This window comes from Oreochromis aureus, linkage group 7 (genome assembly GCF_013358895.1).
Source record: "Oreochromis aureus strain Israel breed Guangdong linkage group 7, ZZ_aureus, whole genome shotgun sequence".
NCBI classification, from domain to species: Eukaryota; Metazoa; Chordata; class Actinopteri; order Cichliformes; family Cichlidae; genus Oreochromis; species Oreochromis aureus.
The window spans coordinates 42,251,649-42,271,140 of record NC_052948.1 but is presented as its reverse complement, the minus strand read 5'-3'; the positions used below and the strand labels follow the sequence as shown (position 1 = coordinate 42,271,140).

The window sequence follows — 19,492 nt, the reverse complement described above, 5'->3', positions numbered from 1 at the left end:
CCCCCCCCCCCTAAAGGTTTTTGTTGTGATTGTATTTTTGTACCTGTCATTTACAATGCTATTCTGCATCCAGCCGCTAGAGGGCGCATTACGCACAGTGGTATCGAGTAGCGTTTTGGGGCACAGAGGAAGAATAAACCTTCCTGTTGTGAAACTGACATCAGCTCAACGTGTGTCCCTTTTTCTATTCTTTATCACAGCACCACACGTTGAACAGGAAACCAGTTGCCCCTCTGGTCATCATCTTAGGGAGGCAACACAGCATATTAATGACTAATCTCGTATTGTGGATGGATTATCTCAGTTGTTCTCCTGACTGAAGTTTGGTCCATTTACAGCATCCTGCCATGCGATTACATTTGTCCCTAACTATCAGGAACCCTCACGTTAACTTTTATCGAGTGGAAAAAAGTTAGCAGTCATCCTCCAGCTTCACTGTGTTTATGTTATGCTAACATAGCTGTGTCGCTAGCAATCATGTAGCACATCATTATACACCAGCTAGCCCAACTTCAGTAACCCTACAAAAGTCACTGTTGTTTAGTTTTCTGTCTTCATTTATTTCGGAAGTGATAGCAGAGCTATACGTTTTAATTTTTTCAGAAATCTCTCAGAACATCGTATATCATGTTTAGGTGGAAACTAGTGAGCTAACTTCCTGTTAACTTCTAACTCCGTTAAATTTAATACATTCTGTTTTCATGGATGCCTGGATGTTAATGTAATTGTTACACCTGGTAAAGCAGCAATGCTGATCATTCGATTAAAGATGAAAGAATTTAGACAGTTTTTAACTCTCATTGATGCCGCAGTGTTTGTTTGACTTTGGGACCTGCAGCGGACGCAGTGTTGCCAACTCCTCAGTAAGGAAAATTGCTATTGGCTGTCCTAAAAGTCGCTAGAAGTCGCCATATGACTTCGTCGCCTAATTTGCATAATTGGTGACCCGAAATAGGCACTCTGGCAGAGTTACTTCTTTTGTGTGTATGTCTTTTTAAGTAGTTTTAAACCTTGTGATCCACAAAAACTAACAGTAAAAGCTGAACATTTTTAACCATAACATTGTTGACAAACTACATTAACAATCAAAATGGACAAGCCTCACCAGACAGCTTCAGTCAAGATCGGATGTACAAGATGGAGTTAAGGCTTTGCAAAGACATCTGATTTCTAAGTTTGCAATGATTGGAATGATGTATTTTAGTGCATTGATTTATTTTAGACAAAGAAAAATGTACATTTACCGCTGCTCCCACCCTGCTTATAATCAGGGCGGGAGCAGTGGCTTCGCTAATGCGCGATTCATTTGCAGTTTGGACGCGTAGGGGTGAACTGCTCTGAAAGCAGCTGGGGGGGACTGCTGCGTGAGGACTATCCCCCATCTGTAAGTGCTTTGGCACGGGAACGGCAGCGTGTAGGATGGTTTGTGAGGTAGGATAGATTCCCAGAACAACGGCAACACCCACTGCTTGTTGGACGTAAGAGCAATACGTTCTCTTAAGTCAAAAAGTCCTCATATAAGTCACTAATAACACCAGAAATAGTCGCCAGATTTGTCCCTAGCTGCTTTTTAGAAAAAAAGTCGCTAAAAGGGTCTGAAAACTCGCTAAATATAGCAACAAAGTTGCTAAATTGGCAACACTGAGTGGACTGAGTTTTGGACCCAGATTACTCCGCGAGGCTCCTGACTACGGTAGCCTTAATGCTCCGAAAATCCATCAAGCGGTGTGGCTTACCAAAGTCGTACTAAAACATTTTTTGACAGATTTTTGAGCACCGTGTAGCACATAAAATCGGTTCGAGGTCAGTAACCACAATAGGGCTGTTCGATATAACGATATATATCGGATGACGATAGAAAAACGTCTATCGTTTCATTTTACGCTATCGTTTGTTTCGTGGTGTCGTAAAATAAACTGTTTACTGCAATATTTTTCATTATTTTGATATATTAATTTCCTAAAGTTCTCTCTTTCTCTTATATTTAATATAACCACACTACAGACGGACAAGCGCTTGTTTTTATGCGTTGTCGTTAGCAACAACGACGGTAAAACCACCTCGTGTCCGCTTGTTTATTTTCCACATAAACCTTTCACAATAAAGCTCAAGATCCTGTTGAGACTTTTCAAAATAAACTGAATCACGTGAAAGATGCAGAGTATTTACGGATGAGAAGCAAAAAAGAGCCGTCAGGTGCTAAAAAATAAACGTTAGCCTCAAACGTTAGAACAGGCTTTTCCCCGCAGCACGCTGTGTAATAAATACTCACAAAGAAAACAGCGGCCGTAACAACTTATGTCTAAAAATGTATCATTTCATGCATCAGTTAAAACACTCGACTCCAGGTACGCGACGCCCAGCTGGAAACACTTCACACAAGTCGAGCTGCCCGAGATTCACAGAATTTACAGAAAATGTTACATTTTTGTGATTTTATATCGTTATCAGACGATAGATGTCTTAATATCGGGATATGAGATTTTGGTCATATCGCACAGCCCTAAACCACAACCAGAATTCATACATAAGGCGCACTGGATTATAAGGGGCACTGTCGATTTTTGAGAAAATTAAAGGATTTTAAGTGCGCTTTATAGTGCCAAAAATACGGTACAAATAAATACAAAATATTTCTCTTTATCTTGATAAACTGATTTGATAGTGGGTGCCATGTCTTACAGGAATCATTCAAAAATACAGACTGTTAGAGTAACAGGTATGTAGCATCGCTAACTAGCTAGCAAAGAAGCCTCCAACACAGTAATGAGTCGTCAGTTGCGGTAAACCCATCAGCAAATAAACCACCCCAAGTCACTGCTGCGCAGACTCTAGCTATGTCCCAATTCATAGGCCGCATCCTTCGGAGGACCCAGCCTTCATGGTCTACGTGGGCCAGGTTCTTCAAAGACCGAGAAGGCCGGAAGTGCAAGGCTGTGAAATGGGACGGTCTAGCCTTCAGATTTGCGTAAAAGAAAGAGTAATAAGAGTAATATTAAAACTAAGTAGCTGCTGCCATTGTTGGAAACTGGAATTGGCTGGGCCGCGCTATGAATTCTGGGATATCATGGACCACGAAGGATACACCCAACCCATCCTTCAAATCTGGGGAATAGGAGGGCGCATTTGTCGGCCGCATTTGGTGGAGTCTACGAATTTGTAGGTAATTGGCCACGCGGGATATGTCTAACCCCACACCATCCTACAGGGTACCTTTTCCTGTGTGGACATACCCAGATTGCACTGGAAAAGAGCAGCAAGTCAAAAAAATACCACAAATCCCAATAAAATGATCATAACCAGCATGATGAAGTTGTAAAATTAGTCAAGTCCTTTCAAATCACAAGTAGTTAAATGTAAAGACACAAAAAAGACAAGGGTGAATACATGTGAAGATGTCAAGTCTTTATTAACAGGTTGATTGTCACTGGGCATTAGAGGAAGCATTCAGCGGGAAAGAAAAACTATAGAAAGAAGGAAAACCTTAACAGACCTCATACTATTTAATGAAAGTCACATTTTCCTCCATGTTCTTCCATCTTATCTCACTACCAGTCAATCAAAGTATACCCGACACAGAGATAAATACCTGAAACGGCCACAAGGTGGCTTATGTGTTTAACATCACTGGAAGACCTGAAGGCATGCTACAGTATTACCCAAACAGCTCTACACATTTAAAAGTTCCATGCCAGAAAATGTCCATAATAAAATCTGCACCTGTAAAAACATCAAAGGGGAGAAAAGCAGCGAAAGGAAGTTGAGAGATCCAATAAAGACAGGACGACCTTCTGTACTTTTGCTGACTCGACATGCATTTACAGTAAATCCATGCTGTGAATATGGAGAAGAAAGGCAAGTTACTGGGAATAAAACCATCAATGACAATCTACTACAGGAGGCTGGTGCGTGTGTGGTGTATCTGGCACTGATAAGCATCTATTTCTTTTCTTTTTTTTTCCATCAATAAAATGACAAGGCCAAGCAGCGACGGAAAGTAATGTGAGAAACGGGAAGTTTTGAACCACAAGAATGTCCAACGGTCTACAGCAAATTCACATTTTATGAATGACATCAGCTTGCAGGAGAAACATAATCACCTAATCATGGTTAGTCCACAAACCAGATAGGGGCAGTGGCCCTTGCTCATCTATCTTGCTCATCAAACTATTTCCTGGAAAAGATTTTGGCTTAAACACACTTCTCTTGTTTATAAGAAAAAAGAGAAAAAAGTGAGTAAAATGTAAACAAAAACCAGAATCCGATAACATGCACATCATTTAAATTTGGTATTAGGTACAAAGCCAACATATTAAACATTGCAATGCTGCAGAGGATTTTGATTTAATGCCAGTTACACTTTTTAATTTTTTTTAAAGATCACACAGGGATTTGTTAAACTCTGTTGCATTATATCTTCTTTTAACAGCATTTCCAAGCATTTGGGAACAGAGCAGTTTGGGGTTTTTTTGTTTTTTGTTTGCTTTTCAGCGGATTTGATGTTGTCTTGTTCTATTTTCGGGTAAATGAAGGGTTAAACTGTTTGCAGGTAATTTTATTCCTTTTTTTTTTGTTGTTATTGTTGTTGTTGTTTTAAGATTTTACATAGTTTCCCATCTTTTTAGAAATAGATAAGTAATTTTGTTTGCCTGATCATATTTATCAAGTCGTATCTGACAACTAATAGCAAAAATTACAAAATTACACAGAAAAAAAAGAACCAGTTGCTGTACTCCCTTTTTGAAACCTCAGACCAAGCAACCTACTGAGCGACAATCTGCAGGTTGCAAACACACTAACTGGCTCTTAGAAGATTTGTCACTGCACATGCTCAAACCGAATCTAAACCATTTAGTATGCAGTTAGGTACACCTTGCTACACTGGGTTGGACCCCCTTTTGACTTCAGAACATCCTTAATTCTTTATGGCATAGATTCAACAAGTTGCTGGAAACATTGCTTGGAAATTTTAGTTCGTATCAACATGACTATGGATGCAGATTTTTCAGCTGCACATCCATGATGTGAATCATAATGAGGTCATAAAGGGATGGGCATCATCAGCAACAACACTCAGGTGGGTGTGGTGTTTAAATGATGCTCGGTTACTCCTGAGGAGCCCAAAGTATGCTAAGAAAATATCCCCCACGGCATCACACCATCAATAACCTGAACTGTTGATTCAAGACAGGATGAATCCATGCTTTCATGTTATTTATGCCAAGTTCTGACCCTACAGAAATCGACACTCTTTAGACAAGGCAATGTTTTTTTAAATCTTCTGTTTTCTAATTTTGCGGAGCCCATGTGAATTGTAGCTTCACTTTCCTGTTTCTTAGCTGACAGGAGTGACACCTGGTGTAATTTTCCCTGCTGTAGCTCATCTGCTTCAAATGTTATGTGTCATGTGTTCTGTTGTCTGATTTTGGTAAGTCTGTGTTAACTGTAGCCTCCATTTCTTGTTCTTAGCTGACAGGAGTGTCAGGGTCCAAGGTTTGATGTGCTGTGCATTCATGCTCTTCTGCAAACCTTGATTGTGACAAATGCTTATTTGAGTCACTGTTGCTTTCCTCAAAGCAGTATGGCCATGCTCACCTGGCCTTTTTTTGACCATTCTCTGTATTTTAGAAACAGTAAACCAGTTTCTAGATTACCCAGCCTAGCCTTTTTAGCACCAATTCTCATGCTCAGTTTGAACTTCAGCAGGTCATCCTGACCATGTCTACATGCCTAAATGCACTGGGTTGCTTGCATGTGATTGGCTGATTAGATGTGCAACAACAAGCAGTTGAACAGGTGTAGCTTATGACATGAGTGCATATCTAACTCGAATTTTAATAACTAGTTAGAGAGCTGTTATATCAGCATCACTAGGTCTTTTCCTCTCATTTATAATTTCATAAACGCTATATGTAACACATGTTTCTGCATACATCAATAACTAATTTATACATTGACACATTATTAGTCTGATGTGAAGATCTGCCACTTAAACTAGAGTCTTTTTTTGCTGTTATGCTACACTTTGTGATGCTACACCCTCCCCGGTCCATAGCGCTAATTTGTTTTAAAAGCACAACATGGTGATAAGCTGATATTTAACAGGTACTCAGCAAGAACACAAAAACATTGCTTGGATTCACAACAGTTGGTGTAATGTAAAGCTTGCTGAGTAAGAGCCAAAGCTGTTAATCTTGCGTTTTTGTGCTTTCTTATCAGTTCTGCAGCATGGCTAAGAGCTGCACTTTCATCCAGTTAAGACTTTTGTTCTTACAGTAAATAATCCGCAGTCTGGCTCTCCCCCATGGAGGGTTTAGTTTTCAGCAGTCCTTGTCTGTTTGAGCTCCTCCTAGCTTCATGGTCCTGATGGATTGAGCCAAGAGTCCAAGCTGTGCTCGGTCCAAATGTAGCCACTGTGATGGTCGCCTGTGCCTTCAAAACAAATGATAAAGAGATAATACTCATGAGTAGAGTAACATGCTGTCTGGATAGTATCCTCACAAAGAAAAAAACCTACTCAGGATTACTCGCTCATTCACTCATTGGTTCTTACTTTGTGGTTTGTGCTCCTGTGTAACTGTCAGAAATTGCTCCCAGTGTGGATGAAGTACCAGTTGCTCCAAACAGTTTAGCCCAGCGAAGCCCACCCCGACATGGACTTTGTGCCTGTACGGTAGTAGGTGGATTTGGGATGCCACAGTCTTTTTCCACCTTTGTTTCTTCTTTCTTGCTGTCCATACTTATTTGAAACCAAGTATCTGTATGATTTTGGCTACAGTCCTCTATTCCAGCCACACCATCTACAACGTCAGGCTCCTTAGGGCACCACTCTGGAATAGGAGCTAACACTGGACTCCTGCTGGTCTGCATACAACCATACTGTTGCTTGTAGCAACTTGAACTGTGAGAGCTGAGAGACTCTTGGTGGTGCAAATCAATCTGGTGTGAAATCTGACTGTGGTAGCTGAAGCCTTCCTTTTTGTCGCCTTGCAGTCTTGGCCAGCTGGTTGCTAAAAGTGCTGAGCATGGTTGAGGTGGGGAGAGAGCCTGCTCCTCTGAACACAGTTGTCTGTGACGTAACAGTCGGGGCTCCAGAAGCAAGTTGAGGTCAAAGGGCAACACAGAGAGTGGCTGCAGGAGAAGCAGCAGCTCCTGAAACAAAGGCTGACAGCGACCCAGGGACATAGACAGGAACCCCCAAGAATGGTAGTAGGTTGTCACAACATCTATGAAGAAAGTAAAGGATGTGATCACACAAAGATCCACACATAAACAATAATATGTTTACAGATTGGGTTCAGTTTTTATCATGGGTACTTTGGACTAGAGCATTTAAAAAGCTGTATTATGTGTCACCTTATTTAAAGTCGGATGCTCATATTTGTCATGCATAAAGTTTCAAATAATAAGATAAATCTAGTCCTGGTATGCTTCAGAAAGACTCCAAACACAAATTCTCCAACATTTTTTCTACTGACCCGACATTCCTGGCGAGGGGCAGCCAGTCAGAAAAACTGAACTTCTAGGGAGACAGCCTTAAAGCGACAGGAGCTCAAATTGGTACGCAAACATGGTCACACAGGCAGTGGTAATAATGGTGAGTCTGACTTTTCCTTTTGCACATGTTTAACAGCAAATCAGCATCCAGAAAGCTTGCTATTGTACTATAGATAACTACTGACAAGTTTTTGATAAGCTAACAGCTGTTTAGCTGGTTAACCTCACTTTAGGTCGTTAGACTGATAGCGTTCCCTAATTGGTGCTAAATCCAAAGAACACAGACAACAGACTGAAAGTATTGAGGAGTAAAAAAAAAGCAGGATACAGGTGGGAGATTATGTTATTTCAAGATTTATTGCAATCCATTTAGTTGTTAAGCTCACTGAGTGTCAGCGAAAGTGGTGCACAAGCTGAGTTATGGCTCCCTGGAGGCAGAAATAAAGAACTATAAATTGCCTGTGCGCTCACCTTTTTGACTCTGAAGATGACAGAGCCAGAACTCCAAAGCTCTCAAGCTGTAAGAGAAGAAACAACCAAGAGAACATTAAAGGTTATGTTGTTCACACATCTGCCTCATTAGTAGCATCAAAGGTATTTACTTAAGCAGGCCCATGATGAAGGCTCTCAGTTTCATGCAGTGGCTGGTGAGCTGGGGACAGCGTCTGATTTTGGAAACCAGACTGTGAAGAACTCTGGTGGATGGACCTGTGTTAAACAGAGATTATAAAAGCTATATCAAAGACCACAGAACAGCACATAATCCTGCTTGGGCAAACTGATGAGACACTTGAGCCTACCAATCCTAGTAGAGGTTTCGACCACACTCCAGGCGTGGTTGCGGCGTTGTCCGATTATAAAATCGAGTTTGTGATCCCTAAGACCGTCCTCTAGAATATCCTGGATCGCTGGACACAAGTGTTCCAGAACCAGACCAGCGATTGTAGGACTGTAAGAACTGTTCCCCAGGCGCATCTGTGCCAGAGGAAATGTTAGACATTATATTTTCTGCTTACACAATATACCTGCTGGCACATTTATATCGTGACAAGTCAATGTCTAAGTTCAGCAAAATACCTTTTCTTCAGGATCTCTGCTACTGCCAAAATGAGCCATAATCAGATCCACCGCCCTGCTCACAGACCTCAGCAACCCTGGAGACATCAAACAAGCAAGTTGGACAGGATGAATTTTATTCAGATGCCAAATCTGACAACTTTATACTTTATACTTGTTCAAGAGCATTAACTGGTGTGGTGTTAAGGTGTCTCTGTCGATTTCATTGCTAGTTAAAGCTGATGTGTGGTGCGATGCATGACCAACCCATGAGTAACACCCAGAAACTGTCAGTTTTAGGCTGATATACACTCACTGGACACTTTGGTGCAACTTTTTGACTGCCATCCAATCAGCCTGTTGCATGGCAGTAACAATACATTCAGACATGTGGAAATGGACAATGTCAGTAACTTAAATAGCAACTTTAATAGCACTTTCTAACAGTAAAAGGGAGCCTACAATTCACAAGAACTCACCAAAATTGGACAACAGAAAATTGGAAAACTGTTGCCTGGTTTGCTGCGACATTCAGAAGGTAGGGTATTTGGCCAAAACTTTGGCCTGCCTTGTATCAACAATTCAGGCTGTTGCTGGTTGTGCAACGTATGGGAGGTATTTTCTTGGCACACGCTGTTGCTGACCATGATGCCATCATGTCACGAAGCTCAAATCGTCTCAGACTGGTTTCTTGAACATGACAGTAAGTTCACTGTACTCAAATGGCCTCCACAGTCACCTGATCTCAGTCCAATAGATGTTTGGCATGTGGTAGAACTGGAGATTCACATCATGTGCAGCCAACAAATCTGCAGCATGTTGCTATTATATCAATATTGATCAAAATCTCAGAGGAATGTTTCCCACACCTCGTCGAATCCATGAGACGAAGAATTAAAGGCAAGCTGTAACTAATAAGGTGGCCAGTGAGCGTATTTACGGAAAGTTAAGGATTCTGACAGTGTTCAAAATGTGTTAAAGTGAAATTCAAAAACTAATTCAGGAAGCTTAAGCTTTCTAACAGCTAGACACAGCTCCACTAGCCCTGTAAGACTGGGACTGGCCTGGAGAGACTGGCAACCTGACCAGGGCTACCTCTGCCTCTTAGCAGGAACAGGCTCCAACCCCTCCACAATCCTGAATTGGATAAGGAAAAGAAAAATGGATGGCTGGAGTTTTTTTTTTTTTAAATTTCAGTCCTCAATTTCAGATTTTACACTGGCCAACTGTTTCCCCCCTAGTGCAACTGATTTGCCGCATTGCTGTCTCTCTATGTAGATTATTTTCCAAAAAGCCCTATCTTCTTTTAATTGATGAATTAAAACTCTGGTGATGGATAGTTCTAGGTAGGTTTTGGTATAAGTCAGCTTGCTTTAGGATTTTCCGAGTATTATCCGGTTAAAATTATGACACTAGACTATCAGCGTGTGTTTCAAGAAAGTGTTCACTAACTGGGTCAATACACAGTCATAGGAGAGCCGGGTTTCGGGGTTCATTATCATATTTCAGGAATGCAAATGTCGAAGGGAACTAAAGATGAAAGAGTCGTTTTTTCCATTTCAGCAGCGGTCCTCAATGACTTGCTTCACCCTGTCTCTCTTCTTCATCTCTCATACTGGCTAGCCTCTGCAAATGTCACAGTAAATTCTTTATGCATGTTGATGCTGCCTGCAGTGCTGCACCACACAGACTTTTTGCAGTTGTGCAAATGCCTCCTCTATTACTAATCTTTACCTTATTGGAAATGGTTTACATTTATATAACTATATTTACACCAAGCAACTTATATGATAGCACTAAAACAAAGTGATTGCAATATAGATCATTAACACGGTTTCTACTGCATCCTTCTCTCTTTTGTCCCGCAGTCGCGCACACATAGGCTACAGAGAGGACGGCTCAGCCAATCCTGTGCTGGGAGAGTTAAAAATAGGTCATGTTTGAGAGGAAGCCCCTTCAGGGTATTGAAAGCACTGCTGCAGCACTGTGAGTTTTTATTGCTGCTCTTAACAGCTCATCACCGGCTAGACAATCCAGTCACTTTTACTACATTCCAATTACAATTTATTGACAGCATTTCATATCATTTATCAGCCATCAGCTGAGGCTCACCTCTCCTCTGAAGATGGCTGATAGACATGGACTCATAAGACGTATCGGGTGAGAGGTTGAACTCTGTGGGCGGCCTGTCGCTCAGGATCAGAGACTCACTGTGATGACTCTGATTTGGCTTCGAACTGTGTCCAGCAGAGTCCTGGATTTGCAGCCTTGAAGCGGCCAAGGAGAAGAGAGAACTCAGAGAGGAGAGAGGAGCCACTGAGGAGAGGGCAGCTGTGAAACTAGAGTGAAAAAAGCCCGAGTCAGCTGCAGGTGCGGCTCCACACTGTGGGAGCTTTACCTGTGGCAGCGAGGTTTTGGGAGGAGAAACAGACACCTGCGAGTTTGGGTGGTGGGTGTCAGTGGTGATGGTTAAAGTGGGTGGTGTTTGAGAGAATATTGAACGGTAGGTGGTGTTAAAGGAATGATTAGCACTTTTAGGCTTGGCGCGCACTTGGCTTTGCTCAGAGGTGAGACTGATCAAGTCCTGGTAGGTGGGAATCCTAACGAGACTGGATCGATTTGGAGCCGAGACAAGACTGAGCAAAGTGTTAGCCTGAGTTCTGCCTGAGTGTGGGCCTGCTTTTTCTTGCTCTTGAGCCTCTGTGGGACAACTAGTATGATGTGAATCCAGGCTGCTGTTTGATGTGCACGGACCGGTGCAGTCTTGGCTTTCGCCCAACTGATTCCATGAACGTGTGCGGATGAAGCACTCTGGGCTTGGTGTGCAGGTGGAGCAGGTATCAGAGCTAGACGGAGCCTCTAGGAAGATGGAGCAGTGGTTGTCCGTCGGTGATGGGTGAAAATCAGAAAAACTTTGGCTGCTTTTGCCTTTGAAACTGAAGGCCGGCTGCGTGTTATCAGTCTTACTGCTCTTTTTATTTAGATACTGCTCTAGAAGGCAGCCGAGGGGCTGGGACGGGGGCTGCAGCTTTCCTGCAGGAGCCAGAACAAAGGGCTGGATGGGCAGCGAGGTTGGCCTCTGGGCTTTACTGTAGCGCACCACATCTGGACTTGGTCCTGAGAAGGACATGTAAGATAAAGATTTTTCACTCTAAATCACAGACACAAAGCAAAAGAACTGGATTTTTCTATTAGCCACTGCCTTACCCTTCTCAGTATCACAGGGATTGTTGTGCTCCTGGTCCTGCATCACAGATGGCTGTGTGGTTGCCACTCTTGCGTCTTGGCATTTACTGCTATGTGGGCCACACTGGCTGGGGCACAGCGAGCAAGGCGTGTGGGAGAGGTTCTGGATGCTATCTGCCTGTTTCTTTCGGCAGAGGGCTTTGTCAGTGGAGGTGGTTGCAACCTGGTAATCTTGGATCTGAAAGTGAGAACAGTCAAACTGAACACCCGTCTCCTTTTGCTGGTCCTCTTTCTCCTGACAGGAAGAGAAAAAGCAAGGAAAAACTGCTCAGTTTTAATGACAATAATCCATCAAGTTTATAAATGCTGTTCCCAAAAGGTGGTCAGATTGTCAAAAGGGAACATTGAGTGCAACAGCAAAGTTCATTACTGTTATGAAAGCTGTATAACTGATATATAAAACATTAGTACATAATTTAATTGAGTCATTTGCCATTTCTTCTATTTGCAGATCACATTAAAATCAGAGATCTAAAAACAGTACTTCTAAATCTTTTTTTTTTAATCATCTAAACACTATAAAGTTTGTATTTACCTTCTTAATTCCATTCTGCTGCCCTTCTTTCTTCTGATCAAAACTGAGAAGGAAGGGGCTGCCTCTGCTCTGACCTTCGGGGCAGCTGGTGACACTGGACCAGGCCGGGCTGGGTGACTGGGAAGAAAGGTCACAAGTCACAAGCTTGTAGTACTTCTGGTTGGTCCCCATGGCCAGGGTGGCCTGGCTTTGAAGACACGCAGTCAGGTCTGATACCTCTAGAGAGGAGAGCCCTGCAGGTAGCTCCTCTAGTGAGTACAGATTGCAGTTAGAGTCAAGGCCCCGAGGGGACAGGCGGGAAGCAGAAAGCGGCATGTCAACCTCCTCTTTCGGAGGAGAGTAAACCGTCATGCTATCAAGTTTGACTTCCTCATTCTGACTTTGGGGGACAGGTTGGAGGTTGAGGAATACACATCCCTCTGATGACCCAGAGGGGTGAACTGCAGGACTGCTAAGATCATGAGGTGTGGCAGGATTGTTGCTCCTGTTGTACATAGTGCAGAAGTTAACCAAGATGCCATCAGAACTGTTACAGGAAGAGTCACTGACATACTCTGTGTGGTTGTTGGAAAGAAGCTCTGGGGAACATTTGCGTTGGCCGTGGAGGCAGCAGGACATGTTATCCCCCAGTCTGTCTGAGTCCTTCTCCAAACAAGCCAACATCGTGATGCCAGATCTGCTCATGTGACAGCACTGGCATTCAGGTGGCAGTGAGTCCATCTGGTTGGACTGGTTAGAGAGCCACTCCTGATCACTCTCACTAACCAGCATAGTTCCCTCATTGCCCCATTCACTGTCCAGGTTCCCGTGAGGCAATGGGTATATTGGGTAATTTGTGGCGACATTACTTAGCGGCCAATTGGAATTTCCATGCAGCACAAAAGAAGAGTCCTCATGGTATCTGTGCAGATTATCTCCATCACTGTCTTCATCCTCCTCATCCTCATTTAGCTCTGTACAGGGAAGGAAGGAGTTGCGTGAACGCAGATTGCTTCTAGGTGTAGATCTTTCCTTCTTCTGGTGGGAACTCGTCTCTTCAGGCGACGAGGTGGATTCGTACTTCCAGCTTCCGTCGCTGCCTCCCTCCTCCTCCGTCCGGTCCTCGTTGAGGCTGCTGTAGCTGCTGGAAAAATGTCTCCGGTCGCCGGTGAAGGCATGTTCACAGTTGATCGACTCTTGCTCTGGGAGGGACACGGCCCGAGTCAGGCCTGCTGAGCACAGCCGGCCAGGCCTCTTGGCAGAGCTGCACAGGGCCTGGACAGGAAGCTGCCAAGTGGAAAGCTGCACCACGGGGAAGTGGCAGGCTATCAAGGTGTCCCCAGAGAGGCTGGATGCTCCAATCATACTTCTGGATAAGGCTGGACAAGGAAACCTGTCTCCATGTTCCTACAATTTAATCCTGGAAGAGTAACAGAGAATAGATTAAATTTTAGGGATTCTGCAGAAATTCATTCAGAATGATACAACAGGAAGCCATCAGCTAACACTGACAAGCATTAATCATAACAGAAAAAGTTTAGAGTTTGGTGCAAAGCACAATGACATCTTTTAAAAAATATATTTGCTGTTGCCATTTGCATGAGGATGTGTTTAATACTGCATACGTGCTTCTCATTATGTCTGTTTTTCTACCTCATTGATCACTGCAGCTCAATGCTTTAAGACATGAACATATTAAAGAGAAAACAGCAAATGTTTATCAAGTGGATTTTCCAACTGTATATGCAGCTCAGGGGCCTATTTAAACATTTTAGTGGTTAATTTTAAAAAATGCATTTTCAAATCTGGAGTAAAAGAAAAAGATAAAAACTTAAAACACATCTGCAGGCTACTGCTGCCACAGTCTTCTCCCTCAATTTGCCCCACCGGTCCTGCCATCCAAGTCTGCTTCTAGCAGCCTACACTCCATAATTCAGTCAACCATAACAAACTCCTCCTCTCTCAGCCTGGGCCAACCACAGTCACTCACAGTCATCCAGCTGCTCTGTAACTAGGGCAGCTGCACTGCAGAGTTGCTCCGCTAGCACTCCTAAGAGTAAATACACTTTCACATCACTTTAGTTAATTGAAAGTGTTCCATCATGTTCACGTGCAGTGCCGCTGACTTTGCACACACTCATTTAAAAAAAGACACCCACAAAAAGAACAATAAGGGTCATCTCCCCTTTATGCAATAAAATAATGGGGACAAAAAAACATAAATTCAAACAAGTGCAAACTACATATAAAATATTCATCCAGTGGTGAGCGCTAATGATGTTCAGTCATAGAAGAAAAGCTGTAGTGTTGTTTCATGATTTTAAACTAGACTGAAATTGGAAAAATAAAGAACAAAGTAGAATTGCGGTTTAGGGGCAACTGAAGTAGCTTCTTGAAGACAAAACGAGTGTCTGATGTTCCTCACCCACATTAACTCAGTCAGTAATGAAGATTATGTTGATGGATGAGTGGCTATGAATACCATCTTGCAGTTATAGGCCTTCACTAACCTATAAAGCCTTCAGTTTATATTTCTATCCTGACTCATATAACACGCGCAGTGAAAACTTTCAAGAGTTAAGAACTTACAGATATGAGCGCGCTGTTTCACATTTAAATGTGTAATGTGTTACTGATTAGCTATTAAGTTTTTTTTAGATCTATTATTTTCTGTATTTGAAATTTGATTGCAGAGGTTCACAGAGAAATATATTTAAAATACCAATTTTTATGATACTGGCTCAGATACAGGCTTTATATATCAGAGGTGTCAAACTCAATTTACCACAGTCAATATTTTTAAATAGCTGACACCATAAGAACGGGTGAAAGACGTCCCGTAGCGAAGCCTTCTTAAAATATTTTTGTCATTTAATGTGTGATCTATTGACAAAACCTGATTAACAACCAGGGATAGATGAACACACACACACACACACACACATACATGCACACACACACATATGCACACACACAGTGGAATCCCAGTAAGAAGGGACAAATCCTCCACATGTGGAGATTTTGTAACTGCACATTAATGTTTTATAGTCAAGCATCTTGTCTATATCTAGAAATACTTTCAATTTTCTAACCGTTTTCACTCCTGTATAATCCTATCATCACTACAGGAGGAACAGGAGTTCATATTACTGAAAAATGTAAGCAATTAATAAGTTCATTACAATTTTTACATTTTCCAAAACCGTCCATTGGGACAGATTACACAGATTTGGATTTCACGGACGCTTTTTAAAAACACTGTAATGTAACTGTAATGTAATATAATTCAACATTTACAGAACAAAATAACAATCATAAACTTTTTTGTTTCTGTAGGAGTTTTAATTTTTTTTTAGGTTTAACTTTTTATATTATGGCTAAAATTCACTTAGGGGACTGAAATAACAGTTGCAGGACAGCAGTGCTCATAAAACAACATTACACAGTATGAACAGAAATTTACAATTATAATGCAGGTAATACAAAATATATATTTTTTACTTTCAATGATATGTACTCTCTGATGAACTAAGTCATTCAAAAACTCATAATTTACATACAAATATACATGTCACACCTGGCCATAAGGTAAAAGGCATACAGTTATCACCAATATATAGACTAGTTATCTTTGATTAAAGCACATTCTGTGTATTTCAGTGCTTACATGGGTTATTCCACATAACATATATGACATATATCACGTCATATGACACAAAATCATTTTTCTGGTAAATATTTTTGTATGACTATATTAAATTATAAGTTTTTAGTGCAAGTCACACTTCAACTCTTTGTAATAAACTTGGTTTTCAAAACTGATTGTTTCAATTGACCGACAGTTTCATGGCCAGGTGAGGCTTTCTCCCTTGTTATATCATGACAAAGTTGATTCAAAGTGTTGTACTCATATTTTATATATTTTACCCCATGTTGATAAAAAGAGGTGTCATGGATAGTAAGGTGTGTGTGTGTGTGTGTGTGTGAGAGAGAGAGAGACACAGCAACAACTTTAGGAGTTGGTTAAAGTGTGCAATCAAGAAATGCCTGCATAAATGTAAATTCAGAGGTTACAACAAGACACAAACCACTGGCTACACTCAAGAATGAGAAGGCCAGATTAGACGGCCAGAAAACATCTGATAGCGCCTGCACAATTGTGGAAAAAAACATTTTGGACAGACCAAGATGAATTTTTAGCAGAATGATAATAGTAAGAGAAAAGTCTGGAGAAGGAGAGAAACAGCTCATTATCTGAAATGTACCACATCACCTGTCTAATTTTTGTGGAGACAATGTTATTGCATGGGCATATATGGCTCCCAGTGGAACTGGGTCACTGGTGTTTATTGATGATGTGAATGCTGATAGAAGTAGGAGCATGAATTGTGAAGTGCGTAGGCCTGCACTCTCTGCTCAGATTCAACTAAATGCTGCAAAATTGATCAGACAGAGCTTAATTTTGCACATGGATAAAAACCCAAAGCATGCTCCGAAAGCAACCCAAGAGTCTGTCAAGGCAAAGAAATTAGATATTCTTCAGTGGCCAAGTCTGTAACCTGATCTCAGCTTTTCAGTTATTAAATACAAAAGTGAGGGCAGAGAGAGGTGGTGGCCGTAAAAGCCTGGCAGAGCATCTTATGGGAGGAAACAGTGTTTTTTGTGGTGACCGTGGGTTCTAGACTTCAGGCAGTCGCTGACTGCAGAGGATTTTCAAACTGTTAAAAATAATGCTTATTTTTTAAAATTATGTTAGTTTGTCCAGTTAATTTTGAGCCTCTGGAGATGAGGACAGTGTATTAAAAAAGTAAACCTTTTGAATGAAAGCTTAAAGTCTCTTAAAGTCACATATTGATTGTCTGATTTGAAATCCACTGTGGTGGTGTACAGAGGCAAATTTCAACAATATTTGTTTTTGTCCAACAAATTATGAACCTGAATATGTTTTTCTAATTTTGTTTTCTTCATTTCATTTGTTGCAGATAATTTCTGGCTCCTTAGATATGAGGACATCATTAATTTAGAAATGAAAGCTTTGCCACTTCCCAGTTCCATAACAGCCTTGTCCATGGGCGATCATTCCCTGATGGTCTTGGAACATGTAAGATATTATAGCTAAATTTGATATTAGTATCAACAGCTATACTGAAAACAAAGGTATTTATGAATTTCAGTACAGGTATGTGTGGTGGAGGGTCTCAGAAACCAACTGAACCCCTGAATTATCACGAGTCATATCTATACATCAAGTGTCAGTAACCCAAACCCCAGCATATGCTGCTTCTGACTTCTAACCCTTGTCTACCTTATATTAAAAATATAACTATTGTTATGTTGTCACCACCCTCATTTTTAAAAGTATTATCCATAGTTGTAATAAACAAATTAGTTTAAGTTATTTGGCCAACATTTTGGAACGTTATGTGAATATCAGTCCTTTAGTTTAGTTTCCATGGAGTCACCTTATTTTCAGTATTATAATATAACAGGAATGTAGGCCAGAACTTCAGACTACTTGTCTGCAACAAAATCACTGCAAAGTAGATACAACTCCTCATCTTTGCACCTAAATTGCATCACAAACAACTATGCCAAACAAACCGGCCCTCTGCGTACTGGAGCGCACGGACATGGATCTGTTTAACTGAGCTGCTTCTCTGGAAATGTCTGTCAGGTCAAGTCAGCCATCAACCTGAAGGATGGGAGTTGTGGTTACGTGAAAGCAAAGAGGCCCAGACTGTGCTTGTGCTTGTTAAGAGCGATGATGCCCTGTAACGAGACAACATCAGTGACTGCTCATAGTGGTCTGCAGTTAATGTGAAGGGAAAGTTTCACGAGGATCTCGAGAATCAGAGATGACGTCTGACCTGCATCTTACCTGGCGGCCAGGTGTTTGTGTGCGTTTACACAATGACAAAGAAATATCCCAAGTGGCTTAAGTGGGACACGTTAGACAACAAGAGGCAGGGCACATAGGTAGCCAGCTTCTAGAAATAGCAAACCCACAAACAAGAAAATGTGAAGTGACCAAATATGAGAACAAGACAGGAGCTCAAGCACTGAATGAAAGGCAACATAGCAGGAGCGCAAATCGCATTCAAAGCAGCACCTACTTGAAAACAGCCATCAGTTAAAGGTGATCTCCATCCGTGCAGGTGCTTCATGTGGATGCGGTTTGGTCCAAAAACATGCACTTTTTTATTATTATGGACGAGACTATTCGACGTACTACAGCCGTCAAAGGCGTATTATGAAAGCTAATGTTTTCATCTATGTTTTTCGATACCTCCGGTTAAAACCTCTTATTTATAACTATTAATAAATACTAGGTAATATGAAACCGCTCCGGCATTGAAGTCCCGGACAGACACAGCGGTCCCCACGCCGCCGCTTTTCCACCGCTCAGGCTAGCTGGGCTGTTGCGTCACGAGCAGGTTAGCCAATGAGGAGGGAGAAGTTCCTGCTACTCAAGTATCCAAGACACCCGGTGGGAAGCAAGTAAAACCTATAAATACTTCGATTTTTTTGTTCTGTTTTTTTTTTTTCGGGGGGGGGGGATTATAAAAATAAACATGCTGTTCAGTGCCTCATATGATTGCTGACATATATTTTTCTTATTCAAGCGTTATTATTAGTATTATTAGTATTATTATTATTATGATGATGATGAATGTAATCCACACTCATAATAAACAATATAAGTGTTGGGTGTAGTAAACAGTGAAGGTATGATCCATTAGGTCTCAAAACTATATGCCCTTGCTCCCGTGATTATTATAAAATACTCTAATAATTAGCGGACAGCAGGCCTGTACGTCTCAAACGTGCTGGGGCCATATTCACTTCTCAAATAGCCCCAGCTCGCCCTCTAGCGGTGAAACGGAGGATTTAGGATTCAGTTGATGTGTTTCACTTCCCATTCTCATGTGATTGACAGCTCTAAAACCACAACCCAAGCGGTGGTACTGTTCCTTTTAGGTGAGGGTATCAATAACAGCTTCAGTCCATGTAAGAGACGTGATATGTTCAAGACCTTCTGTTATACTGGCTGTCGCTCTGATGGCTGATCCCATGTAAACCCAACTGGTGGGAAATATGGCCACCTCTGCTGTCTTATGTAAGCCAGATTGTGAAGGAGAGGATTGGGCATCTATCAAAGCATAATAAGAGTGAGGACAC

The 19,492-nt window shown here is 41.6% G+C and overlaps 1 protein-coding gene across 1 annotated transcript; it reads right to left on the bottom strand.

Annotated features, from left to right (window-relative positions):
* Positions 1–5,415: 5,415 nt before the first annotated feature.
* Positions 5,416–18,683, bottom strand: LOC120441002 (iporin). Its single transcript, XM_039614584.1, has 10 exons — positions 18,427–18,683; positions 12,335–13,733; positions 11,761–12,034; positions 10,666–11,670; positions 8,575–8,651; positions 8,298–8,472; positions 8,100–8,205; positions 7,969–8,015; positions 6,554–7,226; positions 5,416–6,432 (listed from the first exon to the last, which is right to left on the bottom strand). The coding sequence occupies exons 2-10, from the start codon at positions 13,676–13,678 to the stop codon at positions 6,321–6,323; spliced, it is 3,813 nt and encodes a 1,270-aa protein (XP_039470518.1). The 5' UTR covers positions 13,679–13,733; positions 18,427–18,683; the 3' UTR covers positions 5,416–6,320.
* Positions 18,684–19,492: the final 809 nt, after the last annotated feature.

Excerpts from the sequence above, each read along its gene's own strand:
- LOC120441002 (XM_039614584.1), bottom strand. The coding sequence starts at position 13,678 with ATGATTGGAGCATCCAGCCTCTCTGGGGACACCTTGATAGCCTGCCAC. Across the intron at positions 8,652-10,665 it reads CAGCCATCTTCAGAGGAGAG|GGTTGCTGAGGTCTGTGAGC; the intron begins GTGAGCCTCAGC and ends TGATGTCTCCAG. Across the intron at positions 7,227-7,968 it reads TCATCTTCAGAGTCAAAAAG|ATGTTGTGACAACCTACTAC; the intron begins GTGAGCGCACAG and ends CTTTCTTCATAG.